This window comes from Pelecanus crispus, chromosome 1 (genome assembly GCF_030463565.1).
Source record: "Pelecanus crispus isolate bPelCri1 chromosome 1, bPelCri1.pri, whole genome shotgun sequence".
Lineage (NCBI taxonomy): Eukaryota > Metazoa > Chordata > Aves > Pelecaniformes > Pelecanidae > Pelecanus > Pelecanus crispus.
In genome coordinates, this window is record NC_134643.1 from 70,455,934 (window position 1) to 70,473,354 (window position 17,421).

The 17,421-nt window shown below is 39.2% G+C and overlaps 1 protein-coding gene across 1 annotated transcript in view; it reads right to left on the bottom strand.

Moving 5' to 3' along the window:
- Positions 1-7,525: 7,525 nt before the first annotated feature.
- The window catches only part of DCP1B (decapping mRNA 1B), a 46,379-nt gene continuing 36,483 nt past the window's right edge, over positions 7,526-17,421 (bottom strand). Inside the window, exons 7-9 of the mRNA XM_075727967.1 lie at positions 16,177-17,016; positions 9,438-9,686; positions 7,526-7,606 (exon numbers count right to left, since the gene is read on the bottom strand). Of these exons, the coding sequence (XP_075584082.1) occupies positions 7,526-7,606; positions 9,438-9,686; positions 16,177-17,016 (1,170 nt within the window). The remainder of the gene's footprint in view (positions 7,607-9,437; positions 9,687-16,176; positions 17,017-17,421) is intronic.

Here is a 17,421-nt window from a genome sequence, read left to right on the forward strand (position 1 = left end):
TTAAGTGGATTACGAAATCACCACTATTGTCATCCTTCCAAAAAAAGAGCACGCTCTTTAACGCTTTGGGTTAAATATTGACCAGACTATTTGTGCCCCTCCATTCTGTACCTGAACCTGCCCGTCTTCCGCACCCCACCATCTGCACATTCAGACCTGCCCCCTCAGCACCAGTGTAATTAAACATGTCGTTATGGTGTGACAAGAAGAGCCCTTAACTTTTCTTCTTCTATCACCTCCCAAGCTGGTATTTTATCTCTGAAGTCTTCCCATTTCAGGAGTTGATTTCTTCAAGGTAAGCACAGTAGCACTTGCGGAGTGCTCTGCTTTGCAAAGCTGGCTCTGGTTTCACTGCCTGCTGATGTCTCAGAAATGAGGGCTTACGGTCTTTATCTTCAGTCATCTGGCTGGTTCAATGCACTTGACACTGAAGAACGTTTGTCTGTTGGATTTAGCGGCACCCTGCAGTCAGGGATTAGCTTAGTGTTTCTTCTGAACTTTAATGCTCTCTAAATTTCTGCTTTTATAAGTGAAAGTTTTCCTGAACAAAATCGTGTTTCATTTGTGCTTTCCATTCTCCCTGCCTCCTCTTCCAATTGCCACACCTTCACTTCTGTCCCTACAGTGAGATGAAAATTTCCAGCTTTCACTTCTGTTTAGAATTATTCACTATCCTGTCTTTTCTTACTGTACATAGCCAGTGTTTCTTCATACCTCTCAGTCAAAGGAATTAACTGGACATTCTTCATCTTCTTTATGTTTCTACTCATTCCTTCTGCCCTTCCCTTGATGAAGCTTGTGTTTTACGATTCCTGCAAGGACTTTTCTCAAAGTTAACAAAGCTTTTATTTGTTATAGGAGTCATCATCTTTATCTTTGGTGCTGTTGCGATTGTCCAGGCATTCCTAAGTTGTGGCACACATTTTTGGTGGGATGTGATACACTTGAAAGTAGTACATGGTGATGGCTTCTGCTTGCATGGCAGACATGGGCAAACATCTCCCTGCGAGCAGCTGCTTTGGAGGAACTGGAGGCGGGGATTATAGGAATTGAGGCAGTGGCAGGAAAGAGGACACAGATTACCTGGAAGCAGCAAATTTGGGCCTTCAGGTGTAGAAACAGGGGAAGGGAAAGGCATATCGCAAGAGGGTGAGACAGCAGGGACAAGCGGTTGAACCTGTTTGCAAACATAGCTCTAAAAGAGATGGGAATTTTACCTCTCTTGCCAAACAGCAAGATCTCTGAATTATGTTGTGATACTACAGCCTGACAGATCCTCTAATTCAAACTCTCGTGCACAGCTCGCTGCATCCATGGGAGAAGCCAGGAGAGGCAGGACTTCCCTGATAAGAACCTGAGAGGGAAGCCTCAGGCATAAAAAAACCCCTTTCTTAGATGAATGAGAAATGCAGGCACTTTTACTGAGTGGTAGATCTGGAGCTACTGCTCTAAGAGGAAAGAAGGTGGCTGTTAGTGAGCCAGGCTGCTAAGCAGTAGTAAAAATGAAGGAAAACAGAGCTTTTTTTTTTCCCCAGACTGAGTAGCCCTACGCTGGGAGTGCCGCCAAGAGCCTGCATGCTCCTTTCCTCTCTCCCTCTAAATGTTTATTTACAGGCAAGTGCTGAAGAGAAACACACAGGTGGGTAGGTTTTGAAGTGCCATGATAATAACGTCTCTCTCTATTCTAGTACATTTCAGAAGTAGATTTCAGGTATCGGGTGAAGAAATACTGTACCAGTGGCTGCACCCACAGCGACACGGCGTAACAGAGATGCACAGCAGCATGGTTCAAGGCAACGCGTAGCGGCTCTGCATTCAGCACACGGGCCTATGGAGCAGGCTACGAGCACTTGGGCAAGAAAAGTGTTAATATTTAATGTATGATCTAACAATGGGATTAGCATCCCTCTATGTACGCGGTAGCAGCTGCAGGACTGTGCCATCATTTCCCATAGTTCCCTCGTGGCTTGAAAGCGGGCTCCAATTGAAATAGTCTATTCTCTTCTCTTCCCCTGCTGATAGTAAGATGTCATCCTTCCTATTTCTTGACTTTCGTTTAGTCACCACATGCCTGAGGGTTTTTTCTTCTGCCTTTATTGACTGCTGGTGTTCATGCAGACACATTGTTCTGAACTCGAAGCTTACTTTGCTTTTTGTGGTATTTGTGTCCAAATATAGTAAAAAGGGCTTTTAATTAATATATGCCCCAAATGTTTTTAAAAAAAATGGGGTTTTATTACATGTATGACTAAAGCTGCTACTCTCAAACAATGTGTGGTGACTTCCTATTGTGTACACCAGATGTTTATTCTAAATTCATCCTCTGGAAGTTTTTACAATGATGCTTACCTTTTAAAAGGAAGAAGCACAGATATTACTTGCACCTATTACTTTCCATAACAGCTCTCTTTTTTCTTTCCATACCAGCTACAAAATAAAGGTGTTCATATACCAGACACACCTTCTCCAAAAGCTGTTCTTTAAAATGACCTAAAAATCTTTTCTGTCACCCTATTATCTTTCCAGCGCTTATTTCCTGCTTGCTTCAGTAGTTTTTTCAGCTACACATACAAAAGCGATCTGGTTCCTGCATTTCACATTCACTTCCATGCTGCGCGATTTAGATCTGAATAGTCTGTTCAGGTTTGATGGTACAGTCCCCATTAAATTTAAAAAAGAAAAAAAAAAGAAAAAGGAAGAGAAAATTCACCCAAACATCTGCTGTATTGTGAGGAAATGTAGGGGACAGCTCTGGTGTCAGTACTGGTTCAGTACAAGATGGTGGTGGTAGGGAAGGTGTTTGCAAAGACTAACTTTAGCCCGGTTAATCTAATCTCCCAGGCTAAATTAGGTTTGTACCGAGACTTGCCCTCAAGAGGATCCTGTCTTTCCCCTGGCTCTGCAGAGAGCCTGCAGAGATTAGGCTCATGAACAGCAGTTACCCTTTGTGGAAGTATCTGCAAACACCTTCACGGACTTCCACACACAGCCAAGGTAGGGGATAACAACGAAGTCGCATTTTGATCTTTGTGGCATCCTCCAAGTCTTAATGTCAGCCAAGAGGCAGAGACCTTTAGATCACAGTTTCACAGAAGCTTCAAGTCAGTTTAAGGCAGGACTGCAGCTCAAATCTCCTGCCGCACTTTCCTCTCCCCACATCCCACCCACTTATCCCCGTGGCTGCACACCCCTATCCACACACTGATACAGGTGCCTGGGCTGCTGCCTGCTGAACTCGTCGAGGTTAAAACCAACCTCAGTGTGGAGGGAGTCTTCACCTGGACTAATTCTGCTGCAATACATTCTACCATGCAGCCATCTTAATCAAAATAGAAAAGGAGAAAAATAAAGGAAAAAGGAAGGAAAGACTGGTGTGGGAGCAGGGACGAGCAGCTAGGAGCGGGTGGCTGGGGCGGGCTGCCTCTTCAGCAGCAGAGCCAGCTTAAAGTGTTTATAAAGCTACAGCCTTTGTTTCTTCAGTGTCTTGCAGAACCACATTTTCCTCCTCCTGTTTGTATATGCCAGCCTCCCTCTTCCTATATTCCCAACAGATTTACGTCTAGAGGCCAGAACAAGCTTGTTAAGAGATATCCGTAGCAGTCTGGAAAAGGCAAGGACTTGCAAGAGTCTCTTAAAAGTCCATAGGATTAGCAGTAAAGTTTACTGTAGGTTAACTGAGGATTAATTTTTTAGTGCATTATTCATCTCCAGGACTAGAATTTTGCCTTTTTCTAGGTTTCAGGAATCCCTCTGGGTAAAGCTGCCGTCTCATAACATTTTCTACATTAGAGCCCCAAATGCTTACTGAAAAATGTCTTTTAATTTTGCCTTTTCCTCAGCAAAGATCTCCAAGTTTGCCAAAATATTAAACTATGATTTTACTATCCTAAAGGGACAAAGATATCTCAAATACTCACTGCTTTTACGACTGAAATTCAAAGCTCAACATGTTCTAAATAGGCTGTCAGAGGAGATGAAGCATCCTGCCTATTCAGCGGCATCCTGCTCCTGGAAAATTTTATTTTGCTCTACAATTTTAATTATCCCTGTTGCAGCTATAACAAGGAGGAATAAATAGAGGAGCAACAGAGAGTTAATGAATAAAAATCAAATTAAGGATTTGAATTTTCTGTGAGAAGGGCCTGAGGAAGTATTTGGATGCCTTCACTGAATATTACGGATTTCCATGATAAACACTGACAGAGACTAAGACTATGCCTCAGTATTTCACTGACTTCCTACTCCTCATCTTCTCACTCTAGTTTAATAGGTGTGGAATTTTGTAAGGAAATGGACAGTGGTTAAGTGGAAATACACTGAAAGCTAATATCAATTCAATGCTGAGACTGGGATTAATGCATAAAGCACTGCTGCAACTTCTGGAATTCTTGCTAAGCCCCAGTTTACAAGGTATTTATTCTACCAAAAAAAAAAAAAAACCCACCCAAACCCAACCTAAACCCAGCAGTATATTAAGGAATACACAGACAATTAAAAAAATATTACACATGCATACTGTGGAAGAGTCTAAAGCACGATTAATGTGATCCTTATGTACCTTCTGATTTTCTGCTTGCTACCTTTTTTCCTTTTTTAGACAAAATAAAACAAGCCCAAAGAAAGGCAATCCTAACTGCTGTGGCCTTTTTCTTTCTGAAGGTCTTGCTAGTTTAAGGGCTCCCTATTTGTAAGTGTCTTTAAAAAAAAAAAGGCGGGGGGGAGGAACCTGAGTGTTCAGAACCACTCTAGTTCAGAGGTGATCTATCAAACCTGAAATAAACATTTTGGTATCATGCATAGATTTGGCTGCATAAAGAGATAGTCCCAGCTGATAAAAAGGCTATTAAACAAAACACCACCAAAAGGCAGCGATGAAGTTTTCAGGATTACGTGAGGATCCTCCATCTTTTCCATGGTACTGGAAGGCTCCGACTGTTTCTGGAAGAAGTGTTTTTCTGAGACAGATATTTCAGTTTGCAGCAGAAAGAAGAAAGGGGCACTGCACAGTTTTACACTCCAGTATGACTCCAGGCTCAGTCTCCAATTCCCAAATGCCTCTGAAGAAGCACATCCTGCCATCTGAAACGGAAACCTAGACGAAGTTTGGTTTCATTTCTCAATAGAATTCTCTCGCTACTTTTCCTCTTCTGTTCATTGCCATACAGTTCAGAGTTTCTTTCTGAGCCTGTTCTATCTTCTTACCTCTTCTTATTCTTGATAAGCATGCAAGTCACTAAAGCAGAACTCCCTTCTTCAGCAACTAACCTTCTTTTCTTCACTCCGCAAAAGGCAGGTTATGCCTCCTGAACAATCCCAGAAATCCCTTCTAGGATAATACAGCGAGAGAAATCCAACTCTGACAGTGTTACTTGGTGTAAATGTAACCAGAAAAGAGGGCAGTGAGAAGAAACCCTGAATTAGCCCTGTCCTTGTCTGCTTTAAGATAAGTCTCAGCTCGTCAAGCATAGTGTCAATACTACTGTTGTCATAAACATCAAGAGTTAACAGAAAATGTTTTACAAAAATATGCCTTTATTTTTTGTAAATGATCTGTTACTCTGAAAAGCAATAAATAAGGATGTTTTTAAAATTTCTACTTCCCTTTTTTGTAAATAAAAATGTTTCCCACATGACTAGAAAAACCTATCACAAACACAGCTTGAGATGCTTAAGGATCATTTTTACCCACCAATTACAGAAGTTCTCCATGTCAAATGAGGTCTTAACTATGTGCCCCCATGATCTTTAAATTGCACTCTTGGATAATCCAGCATCACAGACACCAATTATGCATGTATTTAGTCTAATACAAACTCTTTTGTGTAGATTCCAATTTCTTCCACACCACTTCATTCAGAAATAATACCAATTAACTCAGTAGAATCCCATAAATTATAATGGCTACAGGATTAGAATTAGGACTTGCTGTTAAGTCTGCCCTTCCTGGTATCTGCTCAACGTGTTCTTTTCAGTGAATCTGCAAGAACTGTAAGCAATTTGGCAACAAATGGAACCAGAATACAACTTGCTCTCTACAAGCTACTTAGTGTAGGAAAAGTCTAGCAGTTTTGTAGGCACGAGTCTCTTGGGGTTATTCACTTGTGTATAAAGAAAGTAGCTCTTGACTTTTTTTTTTTTAAATATTGATTTAGAGCCTTTCCGAAGGAATGTGAGCAAATCCCCCCCACCCCTTGCCCCTGCAAATCACTCTCTTACACTAGAGAAAGGCCAGATGTATGGGGGTGGGGGCAACTGTTTGAATCATTACAACTATACTAATTGAAACCCGCATCCTAATTTACACTGAGGAACCTTCACAGATGAGGCTACTGAGTTGTGTCTACATCAATGCCCATAGTAAAGAAGCGTGTATACTCATTTATGGATTACAGATCAGGTTCTGTGTGCCCACAAAAGAAATGCCTCCTCAGCAACAACTTTGGGTTCCTCAACTGTAGTAAACTGGCACTTCAACAGCAGATGCTAATAAAAAAACCCATAAAATTTCTTTCAGTCATTTATTCTAATTGATTTAAACCCTCACGTGTCTTCTGCCAAGTGTAAAAACATTTTGAAGTCATACAAATACAAGTGACCCAACAATTCTAAATACATTGTCCACGGTACAATAAAATGAAACCAGCACATAGTAGGGATTATCCATTTTATTTTCTTTAGAAATGGATCAATGAAATCACTGTGCTCCAGGAACACACTAAAAAAAATTTAATAGGACTTTTACACCAGGTAGCCTTCCCCTTAACAAAGTTGTACATTGCTTATAATAATGCAGATTGGATCTGGAATAATGGAAACATGAACCCAGTGCCACCCCAGAGCTACACTGATAGCAAGTACACTCACAAACACCACCCCCCCGCCCCCATTCTTCAAAACACCTGCAGAGTCCCATTTCTACAGCTAGCTAAAAATATTCTTGTTAAAATAGAAAAAGATTTTTCTACGAAAATTTGGGGGAAAGTCATGACTTTTCATCTAAATTGCTTTGTAGACAACCAAGTACGATGACAGATCGGTCTTCCCGAGACTTTCCCTTCAAGAGTTCACCCAGATTTTAACGTTCCTAAAAGCAGTCCAACATTGCCACCATGTGGTCAGAGAGGGGCCCGTTCACCGTGACAGCTGCATATGACGTCTCTCTGAGAAAATCCGTGACAAATAGCTAGTCAATGAATAACCACACTGCAAGTAAAAAAGGAAACTGAATTCTGAGAACTGAGTCCTTATGCAGGGAAACCAATTCTAAGTATGGGCCAATATAAGAAAAATAATTTAAGATATTTTGTGATCAAGTCTTCAGTAGCCAGACGCTCCCCTCCCTAAAGGCACAATCCGTTTCCGCTCACTTCTTTCTCAGTACAGCATGTTTGCCAACAAGCAAAATCTATGCGTATGCAAAAAGCCTAAGACCTTTCATTTCTTTAAACGTAAACGCACTTGAAAAATTTGAAACCTTTTTCCTGGAGTTCAGGAAGCAATAGAAATTGAATTTTAAAATAATCTTTCACATAGATTTTTTCATTGCCGCCTTTCTCACACTGAATAGATATGCTTCATAAATAATATTTAAGAAGTTTTCATCATTCTGAAAAATAAAACAGGTAATTGTTAGTGCACAATAAGTGTTCCTGAGTAAATAAAGAGATTAGAAGTTTTTTTTATGTCATGGATGAAATACTTTTCAACCTTATTCTGTTTAAAAAAGTGAGCGATAGGAAGGCTATTTCCTTTACCAAAAATACATATTATTTCCAAGCCTTGCTAATAGCCTTAGAAAAACTGGATGTGAGTATATACTTTATTGCAGCAAACATGACTGTATCTCTCTAAGAAGTAATGAGTACACAGAAAGCAGATTTTCCAAACTCACAGTAGATTTGAGCCCACTATTCTTGAATGATATCACAGTGACGATACAATCCTGTAATTTCTTCCCTCTGCCCTCATTTACCTAGGGATTTCCTTAAGTAGTCTCCTCCGTTAGGTCAGTGATAATTCTAAGCATGTCTGAAGGAACAGTGATACACCCTGGGGTTTGAGCCTATACTAAATCCTACCTGGGCAAATCCTTGCATCTTACTTAGCTCTTTTAGACTTAATGCTCCTAAACTGATGCTGCTCCTTTTGCTCTGATGCGTGTTTAACTTTTTCCTTCTGAAGATTGTTTTGCAAGAACGGGTCAACCCACATTATGAAACAAGGTCCTAAGCAGCTCAATTAAAATCAAGATACTATTTGAGGAAAGTCAGGAGCATCCAAGACTGTAGCTTTATATGATGTAAAGTAACAGGTAAGAAATTGGCAGTAATTTCCAGGTAACTCTGTTAATCCTAACTACCACCAAGAACAGCAGGGTCAAACATACAAGTACAGTTTCAGAGGGTAAAATTCAATTTTCCTCGACTAGTTTCCTTTTTAACTTCATATATGGTTTTCCTACTATCCAGATACTCAAAGTATGTAAAGACAGGATAATGTGATATTTTTGGTTTTTAAAAATACAGGGAAGAAAAGAGAAAAGCTTCTAATTTCTTAAAGATACTATTTTCTTTCTGGGTCTATAATTTAAATCGTATTTTAAGTGAGTAACTTCAACATTGCAATAATGAATTTTATTTTTGTTCCAAAGCCATACAGGCACATACAGGCCTGCAAATTGGACCCTTAAACCTGTGTCTCTATTCCTTATGCTTTATAGCCAGGTCTTTAGTTATAAAACTTCCCCTCAACCTCTACTCTTCAGATATTCATCACACAGCAAGTTAAGGAAAAAAAATATTCATCATCACTCACATCATCCCAGAGCAGTAAACAATCATCTCATACATAACGTTGCTAATGCTTTGTCATATTTAAACTTGAATAACTGCAGCAAGAGGAATTTTAGCATTTGAACTAAAGAATTACATTGAACAGCCTGAACTAGCATATTTTTAGGTTACCTAACCCGTATTTTGAAGTCGCTTACACTCATCCTGCAATTTTAACTTCCCATCTGAATTCCTCTTACAGCATCTTAACATGCATCTCTGAAATATTCGGCAGTTAGGATAATCACCCATTATTTATCCTTAGCTAAAAATATAATAGATATCTCTCTGGCTCATAGGCTGACCTTATGAGGCTTTCAGTCATCTTTGTTCTTTTGTCAAATTTATTATCTTTCCTGAACCCCAAACCAGGTGCGCTAATCAAAATGCAGTTAAGCCAGCAGTGTGCAAGGACAGGCTATCATGTCCATGGTCTATGCCATAGCGCTCCATTAACATGCAGCTGTAAGTAGCCCAACTTCCATCATATATTCTAATTACTCATTTTACTCCATCTGTCTAGAGGCATGCAACTGATTATACGGTGCTTATATCAAAATGGGCATCACAATTTTAAGCAAAGTAGGAGAATTCTTGGCCCTTTACCTGGATCAGGTGTAGAAGTGTTTCCTGCAGCTGCACCTTCGTCATTGAGCTGCTGTTGACCACAGATGGCTCTGGGGTTTGCAGTGGCAGGAGAAGGCTAGCTGAGCTAGCAGCAGGTTCTTGGTTTGCTGCTGTTAACCGCCCACTTTCATTTGCTTTTGGTGGAGCAGGTGTGGACTGAGTGAACACCATTGGGGACATCAACAAGGTAGGAGTCACAGTGGCAGGAATGCGTTGAGGTGAGATTACCTGTCCATATAAAAAAACAGTCATCAATTAAACCTGTCTACTTAATTCTATGGGAACAACGATGATGAAAACTGCACACTGATTGGCAACAGGTACAGAGACTGCTGGAGATCGATACAGCTACGTGCAACTCCAGTTCAGGACCAACTATATGATCTGTTTCCAGATTAAAAGGTCTTCCATCCAATTTGAGATTGCAGCAATGGATTCAAGTGTGATTAAGTCTATCTGATAGGCAAATGATCTTAGGACAAGAGCATTTTATTACAGAAATCAGACTACTATTAAATATCAGCACTCTTAGAAAATGCAGCTGCAAAGTCTTCTACATAGGGGGACAGTAAGTCATTAATCTTTGAGAATATACTTACATGCAAATATCACTGTTAAAGACTAATCTTTGTACCTAATACTAGAAAGTATTTTCCAATTACAACTTTCAAATTACTTTATAAATATGTATGTATATATTTTTTTCTTCTCATTTTACTTAAGGAGAGGGCAAAGAAAACAGAGATTAAGTGATTTATGTAAAGAGCCACAGTGAGCTGGTGGCACTGTCAGAAACAGAACCAACTCCTAACCAACACTCAGTTGACAAAACCAAAAAGGCCCTCAAAGAGAAGGAACACCTTGATGCTGCAGTAGTTCTGCAAGTTCCCTCAGTATCATATCCATGCCAATGAGCAAAGACAGGTGTCAAAGAATTTTTACTTTTAAATTTCACAGTGCATCTTGGAACTGTAAAACATGCAGGACGAGCAAATACTATCAGATATAATATACAAAATAATGGAAAGTTTATTCACTCAGTTTGCAGATATTAGAGCTCTCTCCAGGTAATTCTAGTAATAAATCTTAATCCTAATCATCTCCTTGCTATCAAGTATCTGATCTTTTTTTCAAAGAACAGAACATACAAAGGAATTGACACGAGCTCACCAAAGCTCCTCTCCTTTGGACTGGAGCATGATTTATTGCTCCTGTATGAAGGTGAAAGGCTACTCTATCACTTCACTCTGTGTCCTGGGTTACATTTCAATTTTGAAGAAAAATTAAAAATAAAACTGAGGTTTATCTCCTAGGTATGCAAAACAATGTAGTTTACTATCAAAAAACACTCATATTTTTGTAGCTTGTCTTACTCCTAGTTATGATTATTCTACCCAAGACATTTCTGAACAATGTTAGTTAGACTACAATACAAAGAGAAATAGAAAGAAATGAGGACGACTGAGATCTCATGCTGTTTTACACAAAATTTAAGGAAGCAGAAAGACTAGGGGTTAGGAAAGACTCATGGATATTAGAAAGCACGCAATACACACCTAATACAAAAATCTCCCAGTTCACGATTCAGGTAAATACTGGTTCTGTTTCTCAAATATAGAGTACTACTTAAAAATGAAACTCTTGACCTACAGCTTTTTTCCCACCCCATGTCATGTAATCGTAACAGGAATCATCAGGTCTGTGTTACAAGCTCCCAAATGAGTCAAGGTATTCCTAACTCATTGTAGGTTTGCTTCAGACAGTAAGGCAGTGCACGTTTGTGCACCTGTGCTTGAAAAACAATGTTAATTTTAGAAGAAAACCAAAGTAAGTCCAAAGTGATGTCCCTCTGTGGAGCGAGACCTTCAGACTGTGCACAGATGCTCTCCTGTAAGTGAGAAGATCGCTCTCCTGCCTGTGGAAAATTGCCTACCTCCAGACATCACAACACTTCTGCTCTACTCATCCATGCAGCTGAAGTAACTTCTCTTTAATTTATCTCAAGCAAAATTGGCAGGGTTTGCTTAAACCAGATGATTCTCCCTAATGTGATTTAAACAACACATATACAAACTGCTCTCCAAGGGCAGGAACCTCCAGCAAAGTGATGGTGGTGAGCAGCTGGAGGAGATAAACTGTCCCACTAATACAGCTGAATCTACAACAGTCTAGGTCAAAGACCTAGATGACATGTCTTTCGAAATCAGGACATTTCTCTCTAGAGTCCAAGGCAAATAAAAACAAAACCTGAGACAAACTGTGCTCTTAATAATAAACAGTTACTACTGTCAAACACATATAATGTTGCAGTTTAAAAGACTTAAGGAAAATTATTTGGTTTCCCTGGATAGAAACAGCTTTTTGGTAGGACTAGCCAAGCATATGGAAGCTATATGGAATAAGCAATATTGCCATCTACTGGTGACACAGCTAATACCTACAGGTTACTGCAAAACAAAGTATTTCTGTCAGAAGAAGAGTAAAAAAATATATGTATAATGTTTTCAGTGCACAGCATTTCTTTCTGTATGCAAACATTAAAATGTATTTTTTGCTAACAGTTCGTACTCAAAGCTTCTGCCATTTAACAAACTTTTACATAAACAACATGGGTTTTTTTTTAAAAACAAAAAGGCAAATTTTCAATTTAGATTTAGTTCAGATCACTGGGAAACTGACACCCACCATAAAACGGGATGCTGATCTTGGCATTACTAGTGCAACTCCTACAGCACCAGACTTTTGCTGAAAGCACTGAAAATGCTCTGTAGGGACATAACAGCCTTTGAGCCAACCTCTTAGCTTTGAGTAACTTCTCACAAGAAATAGCAGCCCTTCCAAAATACTGTTGATCAACTTCTTTCCCACAGAATCTAACCTGAGTTGCTTGTTCATCCAGCCTCTACTGAATTATCTCCAGTTTTATCAGGTCAACATTTCAATCTGAGTCACTAATAACAGAGTAGGAGTCTCCTGTCAGTTGTGCAACAATGAAGTAAGAACAATGAAAAATGTGCAAAATAATAGTTGCAGCAGATAGTATTCCTTGTCTGAAGCACAAATGCTCACTAAGATATCTGTTTGATATTCTGCGTGGCTGCTGGCAGCTAGATGACATGATAGCTGGCAAATTCACGTAACACCATGAACTAAGGAATGCATTGGATCTCCTGTAATGCAAACTAGCACCCTCTGTTGCTTCCTACATGTGCAGAATCCCACGTGCATCAAGTGCTCCTCTGGACCATCAGCACCCGGTGGGTGCTGTGGACCTCTAACTGTTTTTAGTGGCACTACTTAAAACTGAGAACATTTAACCTGCGAATAGCTCAAGAACTTTAAAGACAGTTACTAAACGATTCTATGATTCTATTAAAATAAAGCTGGCTATAATGCTAACATTGCTTTGTCTTTCAAGTTTAATTCATAATTTTTTAATTGATATTTAATGACAGAATCTTAAATTACTTTTCAAAACAAGTTTAATGTACCTATTGCATTCCTCCTGTGTATGTTTACAATCTTACCCTGATACTGCAGTCAGGACAATTGAGAGGTAATGGTGTGACACTCACACCAAAGACAGTAGATACCATGCACGTTTTCAGAAGATATAACACTATGTACAAAATACATTCTTGATGGAAAATGCTCCAAGAAATGAGAAAAATGGGCTGCAAGATAAGTGGCCTTCTGAAGAAAAGATAAATCTGTGTCAAGGTTATTGTAAGCACTTTTAAAACCATAATTCTGATTAACATAAACACTTAAGCATGCATGTTTCTATAATCAGGATAACTCATGCCTAACACTAAGCATATGCTTAAAAGGCTACTGCAGATTAATGCTTTTTTATTGCATTTTAAGCACACGTTACTCACTGTCCACATAAGGAATACTTCACAGAACAGGGCTGGCACCAGACCAGACTGAATGCTTCCGAGTATTATTCTATTATTCTTCAGCTTTTTCTTTTTTCTTTTCTTTTTTTTTTTTTTTTTTTGTGTGTGTGGTAACTGGTCTCTTCCTTTCCATGTGGGAGATCACAGTTCTTACACCATATGGAGATGTAGCAGAAGCCAATTTAAACTTGGATGTGTAATGTGTCAATTGTGGAAAAGACCATGCTTTCATTTTCTCAGTGCTGCTGATGGATCTTGTGTGTTCCTTTAATACGATTTTTCCAACAACTGACACTGTCCAGATACCTTTCTATTCCTGTCAGACTTTTTAGAACTTGCTTTTTCTGTATGCTGAATTGTAGCAAAAGAGGCAATACCAAAAGACAAATAATTATAGAGAACAAACCTTTTGCTGCATTTGTTGTCAGAATCTGCTTTGATCAATTTTGCATGAGCATGTGCAGATGTGTTTGTGCCAATTCAATTTCACTCAAATGTCTGTCTGCAGGCATGGCAGCACTTAAAGCCTTTGGTCTACAGCAAGGACGATATTATAAAAAGATTAATGTTGGCTTGAAAAGTTTCAAATTTTTATCTTCCAATTTTTTTCAAAAGCAGGAGTATTTCATGTGGGTAATTTGTGGCATTCTACAGGAATACAGACTCATTCCTTCATTTTTAGCCCCCTCTGTTTTTGTTTTGGTTGGTGTTTTTTTTTTTTGTAATCTGCTGCACATAAAAGAGACCATTCCTTCCAGACTGCAGAGCTTTAGGTGTCCTAAACAATAATTAGTCTTACTTTCATCACCATTTTTATTCTATGTATGAAGTCTCATAAACAATACTAAATGTGTCGGAAGAACTGCATCTAATACTGCTAAGCTGTGGCTGTGCCAGTCTGTAAAAACCACTCCTAGGCAGTCTTAATCTACTTGGTCTGCTCACAGCCATGCAAAGTGAGACTATCAGTCTCCTTAGTCGCTTTTTTCTTTTTTTTTTTTATTTTATTTTTAAGGCAAACTTACAGTTGTTCCAGTGAAGATTTTTCTCTTCTCTCAAGATACTGTTCTATTCGTACTCAAGCATAAAATTATTGAAATTGCATCATGTCAGACCTCAGTAATTCCCTTTCCATATTGCAACTAAGGCTGGCATCATTTTCTTTTTCAAATATACACAAAGTCATTAGCCATATCAGCATCAATATGGATTTTTCATTTGAAAATATATCAGCATATTTGCCATTTTTTATTTATGCAAACTGGCTTATAATGTATAGCCTGGCACTTGCCTCATTTCACTTTCACCTTCAAGGTAGGAAAGTCTTATGTCTCCATGCTATCAGTACATTTACCAGTGAATCAGACAATTTCTTTCATTGATAGCAGGAAAGTTCCATTCCCAGTGGAAACAGAAGTAAATTTTTGTGACTCTGGATCCTCTTTTTATTCATTAGTGCTCCACTGGAAAGTCAGATTACCATCTGTAAGCTACTGATCCTGAATAATTTCAATGACTAATCCCCCAAAAACTCTTTCACACAGATTCAAAGTCACACTGCTTTAATTAAAAGAATAATGATGGCTATTTGCTATATCAAATACATCTTCCTCTGAGCTCTCTCACGGAATTAGAAATCTTGACCGGTCACAGTGTTAGTGACAGATATGGCCCTTGATTGTTAAATGACTGTTTCAGCCTCTTCACATGTAGGGTAACTTTCTAGAATAAGGATTCTTGGAGCATGCTTAAGTATTTTGTAGTCTTTCATTCAGCTTTTTAAGAAGTTGCAATAGAAAAGCAGCTTTTGAACTTTGCACTGAAAAGGTGAATGCTTTATCATTTGGATAAGTAACTTCTAGACTCCAATACAAGTCAGACTCCAGTACAACACAAGTCTTGTGGACAGTCTGTCCACAATAAAGGAAGTTAAAAGGGGCTTAGATGCTCCCTCATCCCCAAACAGGACATTTAAAGACACTCATGGGTAGAAGATCCTACAGAGAACAAAGTTGTTAACAAAGACAGTAGTTGTCCGGGATGGGACATTTTCTAATTGCATATGATGCATTTCTGAAGAACACAAAAATGCACTCATGAGAGAGATGCAGTCTCTTGCCATCTCCTGAATTTTTTAAGACATCAATCCGACTTCTAGGGTCACAATCACCAGAATTAAGGGGTTTGGGTTTTTTGAAGGCATTCAGGCACAGCACCTTTTCTTCAAAATAACACATAGCAAATAAAAAAATAGCTACTGAATAGCTAGAAGTAGCAGTTACAGTACAAGATAACTAATTCAGCAATATACAAAGACTTCAAAAAAACTGTTAGAAAGTAAATGACCTTTTAAGTACATTTAGCACTTTTAGCAATTGGCATACAAAGGAATGCATACCTGCACAGAGAAAGCTATGACTAATTTTGTAAGAAAAAATAATTATTAAACCCAAAATACTACACTCAATAACCAGCAATTACACACAACAGCCTGAGACCAAGTATGGCAACTGAGAACTAGGTGACTTTCCAAAGTGCCTCTGGAAAAACCCAAGACTGCAGTATTTTTGGTCATTATTGATGCGCAAGAGATGTAGCCTTCACTATTTACAATATCGTGGCTTGGTAAATCATAACTTACTTGATGTTGTTAAATTATCACCTGCAAAACGAATGATGTGAAACACATAGTAAGGTAGTAACAAGAATATACTGGCCAAAGCAAAACAAAGACTAACTTTAGAAAACTCCAAGGTCAAAAGATTGCTAGATTTTTATTTATTAATTTATTTTAAATTCTGAAGTTGCCCATTTACCTGAAAGAGAGAGCTCTGTTTTTCTGTCCCTGGTGGCTTTTCTATCCAGGAATCCAGTGGTTTCAGTGTATTGGTATTCTGAGTAACAACAGGAAACTTAGCTGCCAAGGTTGGTCTGCTGGATACATGCAACTGTTGTTCTTGTTGCACTATCTGGAGTTTTTTCAATAACTCTTGAGGTGAAATCACGCCGGAATTGGCTGCTTGATTGCCAGAGAGAGAAAGTGGCTGTCTAGGAAGTTTGGATTGTTCTTTACCAAGTGTCTGAGACTCTAAAGCCTGGCCTGGTAGGGAACCATTGAAATATACCAAAGGTGGCTGGCTCATATTGTTTACCGGTGCTGCTGGTGCTCCAACAGCAGCAGGAGTCCTGCTGAACACAGCAGCCGTCGAGTTCACAGATCCTGTTGCACTGGGGTCCAGTTTAGTCACTGACCCTGACTGACCCTGTAATTTCTGTAACAAGCTCTGAGTGCCAGCAGTATCCTGAACAACATGAGATGTTGCGATACCATGGGAAGTCACAGGTTGGAAGAGTCCTGTGAAAGTCTCACCCACAGGGTGGATATTGCCATTTTCACAGAGTCGGTTCTCAGGAAACTCAGCAAGCGGATGAAGGTCTGTCCCACGCACCATAAGCTTCTGAATGGCAGGGCAAAGCTGTTTCTCTGCAGAGGGCGAATGCCTGCTAGGTTCTTCATAGGACAGTGAACGTACCACACCCTGCCTAACAGGAAGATTCTCTTGATGCTGTTTATTAAGTGGTTCTGAGACATCTGGCTTTTCTTGTTTTCCAAACAGTGCTGTCAAAGACAAGTGCTGTGGTTCAGTATCCACATTCTGTGAGGGGACAAAGGAAAAAAGTAAACATAGTTCCCTCACGCATAAGTTACATTAAGTGGCGACAATATTTAGTCAGCGGTATTCAAGGAAAAGCTGAGAAAATTGCTATGCTCTTTTCTCCCAAGAGAATTTTTAATAGTTCTGTCACATAGGAAGGGCAAGACGACGGTTGTCAAGCTGCTAATGTGGGAGAAAACCAGTGAATCTGAGAGATAGCAGTGGTTTGTTTCACTTTAAATACCATGAAAGAGCATCTTCCCTTTCAGCCATGACTACAATAGTAGTAAGAGACAGAAATCTCCCCTTGTGTGAAGTAGGGCCACGTCTTGTGCACCTCCCTGTCACAGCCAAATTCAGTTTTTAGGATTTTGCAGCGTGATTTAGCTTGAAGATGTATCAAGA